The following is a 16,013-nucleotide window of genomic DNA, read 5'->3' as shown; positions in this document are numbered from 1 at the left end:
GGATGCATGCATGCATGGATGGATAGTCAGACAAGTGGAGACCCGGCTTTCTGAAATAGCTGGGCCCCCTCCCTCAGGGTCCTTGCTCAGTTTTGACAGCTTTAGAGGAAACATTTTCTCTTCATGGGGCTTGGAGTAAATCTTCAACCTACCCCGGGAACAGTGCAGGCCTAGATGCTGGTCAGCAACAGTAAGATAAGGCGTGTTCTTGTCCAGGGTTTAGAGACCACCCCTTTTATTAAGATTTTTTTTTTTAAACAGCTATCTTTCTAGAGACCTCCCCTCCATTGGCCTAGCTTCCCAGGTGCCTGGGTATCAGGGAGGCCCAACCTGGTGTCTAGAGCAGCAGGGCCCAGAGCCCTAGTAGCTGAGGTAGGGGCACGTCAGCTGACTTTGCCTCAGCTTGCTGAGCCTTAGGGAGAAAGGGGCAGACAGCCAGTCCCCACCCTGAGGTTACGGGATACGGAGAGCGATCTGTAGTAGACTACAGCCCCGGTGAGGGAGTCCACAAGGCACATGGTGAGCAACTACCTCTCACTTCCGCTTAAGATACCTAAGGTCTCCATCTGATCTCTCTTAGAAGGTGGCTAGGTGACATTCCCTGATGGCTGTCCAAGAAGGGGGCGATCTTGTGTTCCAAGGTATGGGAGATAAGATTAGAGGGTCCCTGGGCTGAACAGACATAGTTCCAGGAATCTGTCCTGGGATGGAAGGGTAAGGTCCGTGAGCATGCTCACGTTGGCTTTGGGGGCAGGGTCTCACTCACTATGTAGCCCTGTCTGACCTGGAACTTGCTATGTAGAACAGACTGGCTTTGAACTCAGAACTGCCTCTGCCTGACTGTATGCTGCTACCATGCTCTACCCAGAGTAGGTTCTTCCTATACACATCCCAGCCTGTCTGCCTCCTGGGTGGCTAGCTCTCTGCCTGCTGTTTGCCAAAGGCAGAACATTCAGAAACTATGGCTGTCTCCCCTCTTCTAACCCCAGACCTTAGTCATATCACCTGTCTGTCTCGGCCCTCCTCCTCTTTAAGATTCAGCACACTGTCACCAAGCTGCTGAGCTGACAGACACACAGCCCCACGGTTAGAGGGTCACATATGGGGGTCAGAGGGCACACAGAAACCAGGGGCTGTAGCCAGCAGAAAGCACTGATGTCTTTGTTCAGCACCATGGTCGGGGCAGTGGCCCAGGAGGCGGAGCTGGGGTGATTTCACCTGACACAAGTTTCCAAGGGAAGGAGGCCAGCCTGTCATTCCATCCCACGGGTCCAAAGATCAGAGTAAGAGTTGTGAGGATCCCATTTCCTCAGGCTCTGCGCTGGGAGGACAGGAGTGCTTGGGGCCTGGCCCTTGGTCCCCACTGGCTGTGTGCTGACTTGCAAACATGGTATATGGACAGACTTGGTGTCATGCCAAGGACAGGCATGGGGTCGGTTTGCTGTGGAGATAAGCAGAGCTAAGCAAGGAAAATGGGGGTGGGGATGGGGAAGCACCTTCAGGAGAGAAGCTGAGGAGGCAGAACCGTACACCACAAAGTACAGTTATAAAGGAGGGGCATTCTGACCACCACCCAGGCAGCCGCCCGCAGGAAGGCCCGGGTGGGCAGTGAGAGCCATGGTGGCTGTGTGAACACTGGGCACAGCACACGAAGGGTCTGGACTGTGGGCCCAAAGTGCACGATAGCTGAGGCAGGGAAGTTAAGCTGGCCTGAGCAGGGTCTCCCAAGCTCACCCTCCAGGGCTTCTGCTCTCCCCGCCCAAGCCACTAGCTGTCTGGACATCTGGAACATCTCATAAGCAGCCAGATTGTAGAAAAAATACCTTTTTATTAATTATTAGGAATAAATCATTCATTTAATGCAGGTGTGTATGAGGGGAGCTAAGTGCTTCCACATAGATGAGGGAAACGTGCAGGAGGACTGTTGGCCAGAGGGGATGTCCCCACGGGCCAGACTATAAACAGCAACATGAAGAGAGTCACAAAAGTATCCCCTCGTGTCTCCTCCTATCTTGTCCTTCCAGAAGAGTCTACACGTGGTTCTAGAGGTGCCAGGGCATCTGGAAGTGCTGGGCCGGGAGTGGAGTGCAGTGTGTGGCCTCAAAGTTGTGTAGATGCTTCCGGGCCTGAGAAAGGCAGGTCAGGTCAGAACAGGGCAGCTTCCCCTCAGAAGCCACGCATCCACCCACTCTAGGATCCCTGCATGAGCTCTGTATGAGCCCCGCTGTGCAGGCCCTGCCCCTGCCCTGCCCCTCACCCAGCTCCTGAGCTCACCAGGAACAGCGCCAGCTGCCTCCGTCCATCTGCACTCATGTCCTCCCCTGCACAGGGAGAAGAGGCCCTCAAATCCCTGCCTGGGACGTCCTTCCTCTCCTCCCAGCCCTCCACACCATCCTTACCCACACTCCAGGGGAAATCAGGCCCATGCTCTGCCTGGTAGGAGCGAAGCACAGACACACACCAGTCCTCCTCCACCTCCCAGCGACTGTAAATGGAGGCTGATGGGAACAGAGGAGTGTCCTCAGCAAGCTCTCCTTGCCAGGCCCCTGCCCACCAGCCTCTAGATACCTCACCTTCCTCTAGCTGGGAAGAGGCCTCCAGCCACTGCCTCACAGCTCTGAGCCCCTCCTCCACCATCACTCGAGGGTACCTTGGGAGGAGCACAGGGTGGGACAGAATGGAACCAGTTCACGCCTCAGCCCCCACCTCATCCTTCCGCCTCACTGGTGTGAGCACTGAGGTGTGTATTCCCACAGAGCTCACCGGAACTGCAGGAGCTTCAGCAGGAGGTCATTGCCTCTGTTGGACATGATGTCCTCAGGGACCCTGGGGGCGACAAGAGTTAACCCTGGTTGGGAAGCTGTGTCCATGGTGACAAAGGTGGGAGAGAAGGCAGAGCCCGGGTACTCACGTGGTGGTGATGATCTCGTCCTTGGTTCTCCGGACCAGCAGCACGGGGCCCTGGAACCTTCAGAACAGAGCAGCAGGGAGGGAGAGCTCAGAGAGCCAGGCCACAGCTGAGGCAGGAGTAACAGATTTAAGGGCACGGGCTCAGTCTGGCCCTGGGAGCCAGGCTTAACCCTTCACTGCCACATCATGAGTGAGCCAATTCAGGGTCTCCTAGCCCCGGGAAGGGTTGGGCCAGCTCGGGTAGTGGCCGCTTGCTGACGGGCACGGTGGCCACCCTCACCTGCACAGCTGCTCCGAGTTGTTGAGGTTGAGATGCTGCCTCACCGTCCTGGTGACCAGGGCTCCTAGAGTGGGACACCGTGAAGGACGCAGAGATGAAGAGCTTGCCTAACCTAAAGGTCCCACTGTCCACTGGGCAGGGAAGCCCTGTTTCTCGGCAACGGGGTGGCCTATCTCCACCCACACAGTGACAGCACCCAGTCAGAAGAGGCCTGTGCTGCCACCCTGACGGGAAGGACCGGCAAGGGAGCTGCACTCACGCCAGCTGTCCGGCATGACCTTCAAGGCCAGGGGCACCAAGTCATCGAAGGAGGCGTCCAGGATAACAGCACTGATGTCTGGGTAGGACATGGCTGCCCACGTGGCTAGAAGCAGAACAAGAAATAGGATTGGGTCCCTTCATGTAGGTCTTATCAACTTCCAACCTCTCTCTCTAAAAGCCTCCATCCACCCCCTCCTTGGGAGCCACCCGTGCCTGTGCCCATCTCTACTGCGCAGGGACGAGTAGGGGAGGCAGATACCAGTGAAGCCTCCAATGGACCAGGCGTAGATGACAATGTCCTGGGGCTGGAAGCCCAGGCGGTGGATGGCAAACTGAACCACCACATCCATGGCATTGGCCTCGTTCTGTGGGAATGGTACCCCCTGCAGGGAGACGGGCAGAAGCAGGAGGGGTCAGCCAGAAGACAGCTCACCTAGTGTGGACCCTTCTTGCAGCCACCCTGTAACACACAGAGATCATGTGACCCATTGTGTCCCTGACTGCCATGGGAGGAGGGGCTGCAGCTCCCCAGCACCCAGGTCACAGGCATGTGGAAGGCCCTGCAGAAATGGGCACCAGGTTCCTTCTTCCCATGGCTGAGCAGAGGAAGATGCACAGGATTCTGGAAAAGGACAGGTCTTCAGAGAGGGTCTCACCGTGCTTCCTGCAAAGCCTGGATGATTCCAGCCCAGGACAGAATAGCCAGCTGTAACACATGGAGGAGGGAGGGAGTCAGGGAGGAGTGGGGGGGAATCATGCGACCGTGCAGCGGGGCAGGAGGACAAGCAGCCCAGGAATGAATGCAAGGTTAACAGGGCGGGAGTGGACCTTCCCTCACAAGGGAGAGACCTGGACCTCACCCTGATGAACGGGAGGGAGGTCAGCATGGGAGGAGACACATTCCGGTCCAAAGGATAGAGATAAGAGGTGTGAACCACGAGCCTACCTTCTAGGGGTGTGGAGACACAGCCCACCTCATAGAATCCTGCATTCCCCTCACAGCAGATGACCTGGGGAGCAGAGAGAGGAGGGGTGGGAGAGTGCTGGGCGGGACAAAGGGACTGCAGGTGCTATGCACAGGGCCTCAGGAGACTATGGAGGCTGAGTCTAAGTCACCAGCACGGAGGCCACTTCCCCTGAGATGCCACCAGGAGAGCTCTGATAGGATGTGTCTGGGACTCTCCTAGGTGTGCAAACATTTTTCTCCTCACCGCCCTCCATGGTGTTCAAGCCAAAGCATGGGGATGGTGGCAAGTGGGCGGGCGGGCAGGCAGGCGGGCGGCAGAACCCAGCCCCCTGGCCGCCTGTGCAGTGCTTTCCCAGGCCAGTGCTGCCTTAAGAGCTGGGCTCCTCAGCTCAGGCTGCAGCGCTGCTCCTCACAGCTGTGAGAGCACCTGAGATAACCCACAGGCTGGTCCTGCATGTGTCAATGCTATTTCTGTTTCCTTGAGGCAGGGTCTCACTAGGTAGTTCAGGGTGGACTGGAACTCAGAATCTTGCCTGGGCCTCCTTCATCACCATCCCATCTACTCTTTGTTACTGTAGGACAGGGTCCTGTTTATCCTGGTCAGGCCTTGAACTCAGCCCAGGGATGACAGAGTGCACCATGCCTGGCTTTAGGTGAGCTTCCCGAACACTAGGCAACTCTCTATACCTGACTTCACTTTGGTGATGAACTGCCATCAGGCTGCATACGCTAGCTACAGTGACATCCCCAGTCGGCTATGATATTCTCATCTTTAAACTGCAAACTCACCATGTAGCCAAGACCTTAAACGTGATCCACAGCACGTGTGTGGCGGTGAGAAGGACTCCTCCCCTGTGTCCCCTTGCCTCCGACTTCAAGGCGGGGTCTTTGTTGCCTGTGGCAGTGCTGTATACGCCAGCTGGCAGGGGGTGCCCAAGGCGTCTCCCGCCTCCCTCCCACAGGAGAGCTAGGACTACAGCTCTCATGGTCACCATGCCAGGCTCTATACAGGTTCTCAAGATCAGAACTCAGGTCCTCTCGCTTGCATGGCCAATACTGCACCCGCTGAACCATCTCCCTGGCCCTGGCCTTGACCTTCTGATCCTCTTCTCTCCACTCCTGGGTGCTGGGATTATAGGTACACAATCCAATTCTCAGTGTATATGGGACAGGGGATGAACCCAGGGCTTCGTGCACGACCTGAGCTACATCCCCCTACCTACTTCCCTCTCAGAGCTTTCTGATGAAGAGGTCCTTGGGTGAAGCTGGAAAATAACATTTTTAACTGTGGTTCCACAGGAAAGGTTCTGTAGCACTGGGGACCCCAGAGTCTCTACTGCCACCTACCACCCCCTTCGGCTCCCTGGCCCCTCTCACCAGCTTCTGCCCCTGGGGCTCAGCTGTCCCCCGTCGGTCCACAAACATGGTGTCTATCTCATTACCATCACAGGCGAGCAGTTTTGCACGGCGCCCATTACACTAAGCAAGAGAGATGCAAAGACCTGGTCACAAGGGGCAGGGGGCCACACCCCTCAGAAGACAGGGCCAGCAGCAGGTAGGGGGCCTCACCTCTTCCACCAGTCGGGCCTGGCCCTGCAGCAGCACAGGCATGAGGGCCTTCTGGAGCAGGTACACGGAGCCTGGGTACAGCATCCGGCGCCCCAAGGTGTGTGCCACCAGATAGCTGTGGGGAACATGGGTTGGTGAACCCCAACCTCAGCAGGGCCCAGGGATTCATCTTGGCCCTTGCATTCAGAGCTCAGTGAGCAAGGCGAGCCTGGCATCTCCTAAGCTTTTCCATAACTATGACTGGAAAATGTCCACTTAGCGATGGGGTCACAGCTGAGTGGCAGCGTGTTTACCTGGCATGTGTGAGCCCCTCGTTTTGAGCCCAGCACTGGAAAAACCAACTCAAACCATTTTCTCCTGTGCAATACAATTACACAGATCCTCCTGGACTTACAAAGGGTCATGTCCCAAAATAACATCAGAAGGTGGAAATGACAGGCTGCAAGTGCACTTGACCCCATAACCTAAGGGACGAGCCCTCCTGCTGGTGGGGGCCGGGGTTCACAACCCCTGCCTGGCACCATGGAGCACGCTGGCCCTCGCTAGGCTAGGCAAACAATCCAAAATGAGCTGTAGCAAATTTGGGACTGCTTGGATATAATTCTGAGAGTTTTATGAGATAATTTCTAGGTACAATAAATAAATACAGCTGTTAAATATCATTCAGTTAATGCATAAAAATACAACTTATAAAAAGTTTTCAAGGGTCAACAAGATGACTTGTTGGGTAAGGGCATTTGCTTCCAGGCAGGTTGGGCTATGAGCACATGGCCAAGAGAAGCTGGTCCTCAGGACACATACGGAACAGAACAAGCGGGCGAGACTCACTTGGCAAGGAATGGGGCATTTATGTGGTCATTAATAGCCTAGCCAGGTTATAATAGCTCAGAACCTGCCCAGTCGATATAAAAATGCTAGATTTCTGTGTCTTCTATTCAGGACCAATACAGGAAGAGTGGGGCAAAAACAAAAACCCACCCACAAAAATACTTCTCTAAAGATCTGTAGTCTGAAAGATACCAAACTGGGTCACACTCTTGTCAGGGCAGAGACCTGGCTGTTATGTTCACGGTGATAATGCCTACCACATAAGAGCTATCCAAGGAGCTCAACAGATACTAAGTGTAACTCACACAGATAGGTTAGGTGAGGTAGGCACTGCTATGGACAACAGCTTGGCCACTAGGCTGTGTTCCTGCACCGCCCTGCACCGCCTGCCAGCACGGCCACAAAAACCTGGTCTGCTTTCCCCTGGACCGATTCAGGACATCAGCAGCCAAAGCTAAGTCAGACCCCTTCCCTGGTGCTCGGCCACAGCATGGGCTGTGACGCATGGGTGAGCGCTCAGCAGGGTGGGTGGTGTCTGTGAGTCTAAGGCCGGCCTGACACCATCAGCACCCACGACTGAGTTTGCTGGCAGGCTGGTAAACGGCAGCTGTGGTTGCTTGAGTAGGAATGAGCCACTCAGGGAATGGCACTATTAGAAAGTGTGGCCTTGTAGGAGGAAGTGTATCACTGTGGGGGTGGCTTTAGGTCTCCTATGCTCAAGCTGTGCCCAGTGTGGCTCTCGGTCACCTCCTGCTGCCTGTGGATTGAGATGCAGAGCTCTCGGCTCCTTCTCCAGCCCCATGCCTGCCTGCATGCTGCTGCCATGCTTCCCGCCATTGGACTGAAGCTCTGAACCTGAGAGCCTCTGAGCCTGTTGTCCTGGGTCCGAGCTGCTGCTGCAGTCACGGCGTCTCTTCCCAGAAATGAAACCCTACAACACAGCCGTCCCCGGTGCTGCCAGCTCATCTCAACAATCCCAGTGAGGCAGGCTAAGCAGAGGGAGGAACTGAGGCACGGTGGGGGCCGAGGGGGATATCAGGGAGCAGAGGGACCAGGACAATTCCACACAGCCGTGAGCACAGGACTAGAACCTGCACAGTGACAGCCACGGCCTTCTCCCTGCTGCGGCACCTCTGCTCCCGTTAGAGGCCGAGCAGAAGATGCTGAGAGGTTGGCAGCAGCAGGCCCACTGGCGGTCTGCCTCTCCAAGCACTCCTGAGGCCTGGGCCTCGCAAAGCCGTCCCCACAGGCAACACAGGGCACAAACAGCACTAGGCCCTACAAGCGACAGCTACTCTGCATCCAAGTTGACAGTCCAGAGGCCCTGGTCTGTGTCCCCTCACCCCAGCTGGCCTCCCACACCCCCCGTTTCCTACCTGGTGATCTGACAGGGCAGCTTCTTGACCCTGTTGAGAAACGTGTCTGCTGTTCCCCGGTGCAGAGGCTCTGGACGAAGCAGGGCCACACCCCTGCGGGAAGGGCCACCTCGGGACCCCTTCCTGAGGGGAAGGGAAACAGAGTCAGGAGCAGTAGGCCTGGGACTCCACTCGGAGGGGTAAAGCGATGGCAAGGAAGGGGAAGAGCTAAGCAGCTGGGGCCTCACCGGCTGCTGGGCTCCTCCCAGTGGAAGTCGACTGGCCAGCTCCTGAAGTCGAAGTTATAGTTGGCCAGCTGCCTCTGTGGACAGGGAAACAAAGGAAGGGAGGACAGAGAGCTGAGGGAAGTCCTAGCCATCCACCCTCAACACCTTCACTGTACAGGATGGCCCCTCGTCACAGGGAGACCAAAGGGAGGTCAGCGCCCTCTCCTCTGAATGGAAAGGTCTACTATGACCACGACTTGGGACAAGGCAGCCGCCTCCACCACTAGCTCATTGACCCACGTCCAGAACTCTTAACCCTGCCGTCCTGCTTGTCCTGTACGCACAGTGCCCCGGCTTCAATTCCCAATGCCACCAAGAAAGTGTTAAAAAGTTGGGCCTAGCTGGGAGTGGTGGCACCTGCCTTTAATCCCAGCACTCGGGAGGTAGAGGCAGGCAGATTTCTGAGTTCGAGGCCAGCCTGGTCTACAAAGTGAGTTCCAGGACAGCCAGGGCTACACAGAGAAACCCTGTCTCAAAAAAACAAAAAAAAAAAAGTTGGGCCTAGCAGCACACGCCTACCAATCCCACCACTCAGCAGCAGAGGCAGGACTACAAGTGAGGGCCAGCCTGGGATACACAGTGAAATTTAAGGCTGGCCTGGGACGTGGAGTGAGATCCTATTTCCAGGACAGGTCGTGGTAGCAAATACTGTGACCTCACCCAGGAGGCAAGCAGATCACCAGAAATACCAGGCAAGCTTGGGCTGCACAGCATGACCCTGTCTTGGAAAACAACAAAGAAAACAAAAGGAAAAACCCCAAAATCCCAAAACACAGAAACATCTAAGGCTGACCCACCCCACGGGCGGTGCTTCTGTGTAAAGATGGGGGCAGAGGGTGGGCTGCTGGCTGGTTATATTATCCTCCACACCTGGTCTACAGAGAGAGTTTCAGGACAGACAGGGCTATACCATGTCTTCGGGGAAAAAAATTAATGAGAGAGATCCCTCCCCCCCCCAGCAAACCAAATGACGGTCCCATAACCAAGAGGCAGGCGTTCATGCCCACAGTAGGTTCTTTTCCTCTCTTACAGCCCTGTGTGCATAGCCACCTCCCTCCCCTCATCATGACACCCAGGCCCAGGGCTACCCTGTAAACCATCCGACTCCACACCGCACTGGGCACATGCTGCAGGCAGTAGGGCTGCGTCTTCATAATCCACTGTCCTCCCCCACACCCAGAGCTCCAAGATCTCTATTTTGAGGATTATTTTTTATTTTTTGCCAGAGAAATGCTTTTGACATTTTCAAAAATAACTTGCCTAAGAAAGAGCAACAGAAAAAAAAAACAAAAACCCTAGAAATGTAAATGATAAAACGAAAGCCAGGCTCGCCTCGAGCCTAGGTCCAGGTCTGTCCTTGGTCACTTCCTCACTCTGAGGCAGGCCACTTAGCTTCCTCTTTCCACAGATGTAAAATTGGTGGTCACTGTGCCACCTCATGTGGTGGTGAGGGGCTGGAGAGGGTGTGCAGCCTACAAGGTGCTCCACAGATGTGATAACAAAGCTGTAAATGGTCGGCTGTGCAGCATGAGCACAGTGCGGCCATGGTGACCAGGTCTGTTTGATCCCCTCACGGCCCCATTTCAGAGATAACCACTCTCCAGTAACAGCAGCCCTGGCTCAGCTTAAAGGACACTGTGCCCTGCTGGCACCCTCTGCTGCCGGGCACGGAAGGGGCTACACCTGCCCGTTTTGTTCCATCCCCAAACAAAGCCAGTGTGGTGTTGGAGGCGTGCAAAGAAGCGAGGACAGACACTTCTCAAGGCTGCAGATGCTTCTGTGCCTGTGTAACTCTTGAGCATGGCAGTGGGGAAGGAGAGCAATGTCCTGCCAAGTATCCACTAGAAGTAGGAAGGACAGTTCACTTCGAGAGGCCATGGCAGTGCACAGCACACACACACACACACACACACACACACACACACACACACACAGAAGCCGGTACCTGGAGCTCTGGGCAGCAGGGCTCGCACAGGTGCCCGCCCTCTCTAGAACCTCTCACCTTGTTTTCTGCAGACTGGTTCCTATGTGTGGCTTCCAAGATGGTGATGAACTGTCGGTACTGGGGGTTGGTCCAGCGGCCAATGCCTGGGGAGAGAAAACTATCAGGTAAGCTGGGGAGCCAGATGCCTAGGAAGTAAGAGGAGAGTAGGAGGCCCTGGGAGGAGGAAGAGGAGGAGGAGGAGGAGGCGGCGGCGGCAGCAGCAGGGCCTCTTAGGTGGGAAACAGAACTTTTCTTTCCTGCACAGAGCAACTGGCTGCTGAGTCTTCTTCTGAGTCTCAGGTTTATTGTTTTTATTTTTATTTATTTTTGTTTTTTTGAGACAGGGTTTCTCTATGTAGCCCTGGCTGTTCTGGAACTCACTCTGTAGACCAGGCTGGCCTCGAACTCAGAAATCTGCCTGTCTCTGCCTCCCAAGTGCTGGGTGGGATTAAAGGCGTGCGCTACCACTACCCGGCTTTATTGTTTTAACTACCATTATTGTTGTTGTTATTACATTGTGTATGTGTGTGTGTGAGTGGGGGCAGACAAGTGCCACAGCGGAGATCGGGGACAACTTCAAGAGTCAGCTCTCTATTCTGCCTGTGGGATCTTGGAGGGACGGAACTCAGTCACCGGGTTTGTGCAACAAGCGCGTTCACCTGCTCAGCCATGTCACCAGCCCTTTCCGTTTGCTTGGGTTTGCTGTGCTGCTGCTGCTTTTGTCTGAAACTTGGTCTCGCTATGGAACTCAGGCTGGCCTGGAGCTCATTAAGTCGTAAGTCTGGTCCCAGAGTCACCTGCTTTAATCTCCCACATCATAGATTCCAGGCATGCACTACCACACCACACCCAACACCGCTTCAGTTATTTGTTTAGTCTTTGTTTTTTTTTTGTTTTGTTTTGTTTTCCAAGACAGGGTTTCTCTGTGTAACCCTGGCTGTCCTGGAACTCACTCTGTAGACCAGGCTGGCTTCAAACTCAGAAATCCGCCTGCCTCTGCCTCCCGAGTGCTGGGATTATAGGCATGCACCACCACTGCCTGGTGTTTGTTTAGTCTTTGAAACGGGGTTTTACTCTGTGCCCCAGGCTGGCCTGCAGTTTATTATACAGGCTAGGATGGCCCAGAAGTCTCGACAATTCTCCCGGCTTCAGCCTCCCAAGGGCTGGGTGGCCTGGCAGTTTCTTTCTTTGTGAACTAGCAAGTCTCTTATCTTGCAGATCATCTTCACCCATGTTAAAACAGTCTGCAACCTTACCACCCGCCTGCTAACAGTGGCCTTCCTTCCTGTCTGCCTCAGGCGTTCCCAAGCTGGCTTTCTGCAGGCTCCTAACCTCTGGCTCTGGTGCCAACTCTGGCATCAGGACTGACGCCTCTCTTCTCGTCACTCCCCTCACAAACCAGCAAACACCAGATGAAGGTAAGGGCTGCCAGGGAAACAATCGGAACGTCCAGAGCATACTGAGAGAAGGAAGCGAGCGGGACGAGAGTGTTTCACATGGGTGCTCACATCTATGGCACAATGTAATGCAGCAGGGTGTGGTGGGTACACCTACAGTCTTGGTGTCCACAGATGACATACAGTTAGAAACACAAACAAGGAGCTGGGCAGATGGCTCTTGCGGAGGACACAGGTTCAGTTCCTAGTGTCTACACCTGTTGCCTGACAACTCAGCTTCCAGGCTATGATGTCCACCGGCCTCTGAGGCAATCTGCACATGTGATACACATAAGCAAATTCAGGGACCGCCCCCGGGGTGGGCCTGGCCCCTCTGCACATATGTTACAGTTGTGCAGCTTGGTCTTCATGTGAGACTCCTAAAGTGTGAGCAGGGGCTGTCTCTGACTACACTGTCCCCCTTGGGATCTCTCTCCCCTAACTGGGCTGCCCTGTCTAGCCTCAGAAGGAGAGGATGCGCCTAGTCTTACTGCAACTTGATATGCCAAGGCTGGTTGATATCCATGGGAAACGGAGGAGGAGTGGATGGGGATGGGGAGGGGAGAGGAAAATACTGGGAGGAGAAGAGGGAGGGAAAGTGCGGTCACGAACCACACCCCTCTGTGTCCTGGGTCTCACCACGCACACACACACACACCACACACCACACACACACACACACACACACACACACACACACACACACCACACACACACACCACACACACACCACACACACACACCACACACACACGCGCACACCACACACACACACACACGCACACGCACACGCACACGCACACACCCCTCTGTTTTGACCTTCACTTACACACTTATTCACTGATTGAGACAGAGTCCCACTATGTGGCCCAGGTTGGCCTGGAACGTGAGACTTTCTACCTCCCTCTTACCCAAGCGCTGGGATAGAGGACACATTGCTCGAATGTCTTCCACTAACAGTGCACCTCTGATCTGTACTCCGGTGCAGGGCCCACAGTGTGGTTACACTGTGTGAGGTCTCTGTGCATGTTAAAGTCTGCTGCTGTCTCCAGCTGAGACTCAGGCGGTGTGTGCTGTATTCTTCTTGTTCCTGTACACTGCTGATGAACACATGCAATGTAGGATGTAAGACACTTGAGGAAGAGCTACACCTTGGACTGTCCTCAGTTACTCCCTACAGGGCCCAGCCCCAAACTACGTCTGCAAAAAGTGCTTAACGCTTATCCAGTCACAGATACAAACCAGGCTCCTCTCTACCTACCTCGGAGGCAGGCCACCCCTGCAAGTAGCAGCAGCAATGTCCCGGCATAGTGAGAAAATGGCACCACTTTGGACAAACTCAAGTAACCTGGGAGGGAAGAGGGACAGTTATGAGACGCTCTCACAGGACCTCTGAGTGGTTCTCCCAGCTTGCCCACAACCTCTACCCACACTCTGTCTTTGGGTTAGCCATTCTATCAGACCAGCAATTCTCAACCTGTGCATTGGGAACCCTTTGGCAAACCTGTATCTCCAAAAAATATTTATATCATGAACCATAACAGTAGCAAAATCACAGTTATCCAGTAGCAACGACATGATGTTATGGTTTTGCGGGGGGGGGGGGGGTGTCACCACGACATGTGGAACTGTGTTAAAGGGTCGCAGCACTGGGAAGGTTGAGAACCACCAGCTTATAGGGCAAGACTCCTGGTAGAAGAGGGAAGTCAAATATGCCGTTCTCACAGGATCACCCCCTTTCTCTTCGGGGAGTAGATTCACTGGCCAATGACCTGCCCGGTTTGTCCCCACCCACACACGCCCCACCACCACCTTTGGAACCACACTGACCTTTCCTGTATAAGTAGAAGAAGGCGAAGGGAGAGGAGTAATAAGAGATGGACCAGAAGACTGAAGCCTGCAGCAGAGACACAGACAGGCGATCAATACGCCTGTGCACACACACGCTGTTCTGCCCTCTCCGGGCCTGGCTCTGACACCGTGCACACAGTAGGGACCCAAATATTTGTTGCCTCATAGTGTGTCAGAGTACAGTAACGGAGACTGACACAGATTCATGGCGTTGAAAACACCAGCCTCTCTGTCTACTCAAGTTAATCAAGCCTTCCCAGTTGGCCCCACTCAAGAGAGTCCCAGGTTTTGTCCCCAAGAGATGTGAGAACATCACCATAGGAACTCTGCCAGGGAGAACAGCTGTCTCTGCAGCCACAGAAGTTAGTTGCCAGGGAGGATAGGTCACTAGGGACTGCAAGACTCAGAGACCTGCAGCCGATCCCAAAGGTAAATTTGTTATCCTTAGGGCTCAAACTGCTCTGGAAAAAGCTTATGGTACACAAAGGGGACTTCCTAAGGGAGAATGCCAACGGTAGGCACTTGGGATACGCTGGTCCTCTGTGCAAGCTCTGCTGTACAGGGCCCAGAGCACCCCTCACCTCCTGGGGTGTTGCCTTCTCCAGGGCTGGGTTTGACTGGCAGATGCTGGGACTGACTTACCAGTGCCAGGATGCTGTCTGCATGTTTCTCCAGGGCCCGAGGCTGATAATACGTATCCTGCCAAAACAGATGGCCTGTTAAGGACCTTGCCAGCTGACAGGCCCTTCCTCCCTTCCAGAAGCCCTAACCTGTGTCACCTGGTTCTAGCCTCTGTGGCCATTTCTCCTGGGATACTCCTGTTTCTGCTGAAGCTTCAACTCCCCCCCCCTGACATTTCACCCCTCACCCTGAAAGCAATCACGGGGTGCTAGGCTTGGAAGCAAAAGTGAAAGCAGCATTTGGAAAACCGGTCCTTTTTTTCCCCTGAAACTCCATACAGATATGATTGTGTCACTATGGGGAGAGGAGTAAAATTGAAAATGAGAGACTCCATGACAATTCTAAGAGGGAAGGAATAGCATTTGATGTAAGTCGATTCCGGGAAAAATGTCGCTAAGTGTGGGCACTTCGGAAAGCCTCCTAAACATAATTTGCAACCAATAAAAACAAAAACATTTTGGAGAGCAAACTACCACCCTGAATGCAAGACCCTGGTTTTCAGGCTAGGTTTGGGGGCACAAGGCGCACAAGTAAATACATGACATGAAGTCATTTTTGAAACTGAAAAGTCAGGTTAAAGAGAAAGTCAACAGATCCTGGGAGAAATTGGGAGTAGGTGGGCAAAAGCCAGTGCGCGCAGGGGACTCCAAACTCAACTGGGACCAGCCATTCGGGGGACGCGGAGGGGGAAAAAAAAAAGCAAGCGTGGTGGTGGGTGTGAGGAAGAGTTCCTCCAAAGCCGTAAAGAGAGGCGGCGGCTGGGCCCTGCGTGACTGGGAGGGGGCCGGGAAGCGCCCGCAGGCGGACTGCGTGCGCGACCGCCACTTGACAAGCGGGCTCCCCCGTTTCCCACAGTGGGCGCGCCGGGCGAGCGCAGCGCAGCGCGGTCTGGACCATACCATGCTCTCCGCCGGGGGGAACCCGACTCACCCAGGAGCTGGACGAGGCGGCGGGGACGGCAGTGGGAGTCTCGGGGACGCTGGACGCGGCCCGGTCCGTGTCCCTCTCCCGGTAGATCTTGTAGAGCCGGGGGCCGAGGACGCAGCTCAGGAGCTTCGCCATAGCCCCGGCTCGGGCCGCTGTCCCTCGGCCTCAGGTCCCCGCCGGCCCCGCCCGTAGTCTCCTGGGCGCTGCGTGCGTGCCTGTGTGCGTGCGTGACGTCAGCACGTATCCGCTCGCCCCGTGGCAGGGTCCAGCCTGACGTTCTCGCCACGAGAGGAGTGTTCAGCGCAGTGGGCGACGGTCTACAGTTAGTTAGAGCTGTTCTGAATAGAGAAACTTAAGAAAATGAATGCCCCAGGTGGTTACTTTTTTTTTTTTAAAGATTTCTTTATTTATTATGTGAGTACACTGTTACTGTCTAGAGACACACCAGAAGAGGGCATCAGATCTCATTACAGATGGTTGTGAACCACCATGTGGTTGCTGGGATTTGAACTCATGATCTTCGGAAGCGCAGTCAATGCTCTTAACCGCTGAGCATTTCTCCAGCCCCCACATTTTTTTTTTGGTTTTTCGAGACAGGGTTTCTCTGTGTAGCCCTGGCTGTCCTGGAACTCACTCTGTAGACCAGGCTGGCCTCGAACTCAGAAATCTACCTGCCT

General features: G+C 54.7%; 1 protein-coding gene across 4 annotated transcripts; it reads right to left on the bottom strand.

Annotated features, from left to right (window-relative positions):
- Positions 1-1,808: 1,808 nt before the first annotated feature.
- On the bottom strand, positions 1,809-15,562 carry Abhd16a (abhydrolase domain containing 16A). Of its 4 annotated transcripts, XM_030249600.1 has the most exons (21): positions 15,340-15,551; positions 14,371-14,427; positions 13,708-13,774; positions 13,139-13,225; positions 12,789-12,977; positions 10,460-10,545; positions 8,419-8,492; positions 8,192-8,314; positions 5,988-6,102; positions 5,796-5,897; positions 4,398-4,461; positions 4,108-4,157; positions 3,711-3,834; positions 3,450-3,554; positions 3,191-3,254; positions 2,912-2,968; positions 2,764-2,826; positions 2,574-2,650; positions 2,400-2,498; positions 2,275-2,321; positions 1,809-2,126 (listed from the first exon to the last, which is right to left on the bottom strand). In XM_030249600.1, exons 5-21 carry the CDS (start codon positions 12,811-12,813, stop codon positions 2,043-2,045), a joined length of 1,359 nt encoding a protein of 452 aa, XP_030105460.1. In that variant the 5' UTR covers positions 12,814-12,977; positions 13,139-13,225; positions 13,708-13,774; positions 14,371-14,427; positions 15,340-15,551; the 3' UTR covers positions 1,809-2,042. The 4 variants fall into 4 exon arrangements, 2 of the variants coding, with proteins under 2 accessions (XP_030105460.1, NP_848707.1); XR_001782059.2 differs by lacking the exon at positions 12,789-12,977 and having other exon boundaries at positions 2,912-3,017; positions 15,340-15,562; NM_178592.3 differs by lacking the exon at positions 12,789-12,977 and having other exon boundaries at positions 15,340-15,505.
- Between the last annotated feature and the right edge of the window lie 451 nt (positions 15,563-16,013).

The sequence above is a fragment of the Mus musculus genome, chromosome 17, assembly GCF_000001635.26.
Source record: "Mus musculus strain C57BL/6J chromosome 17, GRCm38.p6 C57BL/6J".
In the NCBI taxonomy this organism is placed as follows: Eukaryota; Metazoa; Chordata; class Mammalia; order Rodentia; family Muridae; genus Mus; species Mus musculus.
This window is presented reverse-complemented; position numbering and strand designations above follow the sequence as displayed.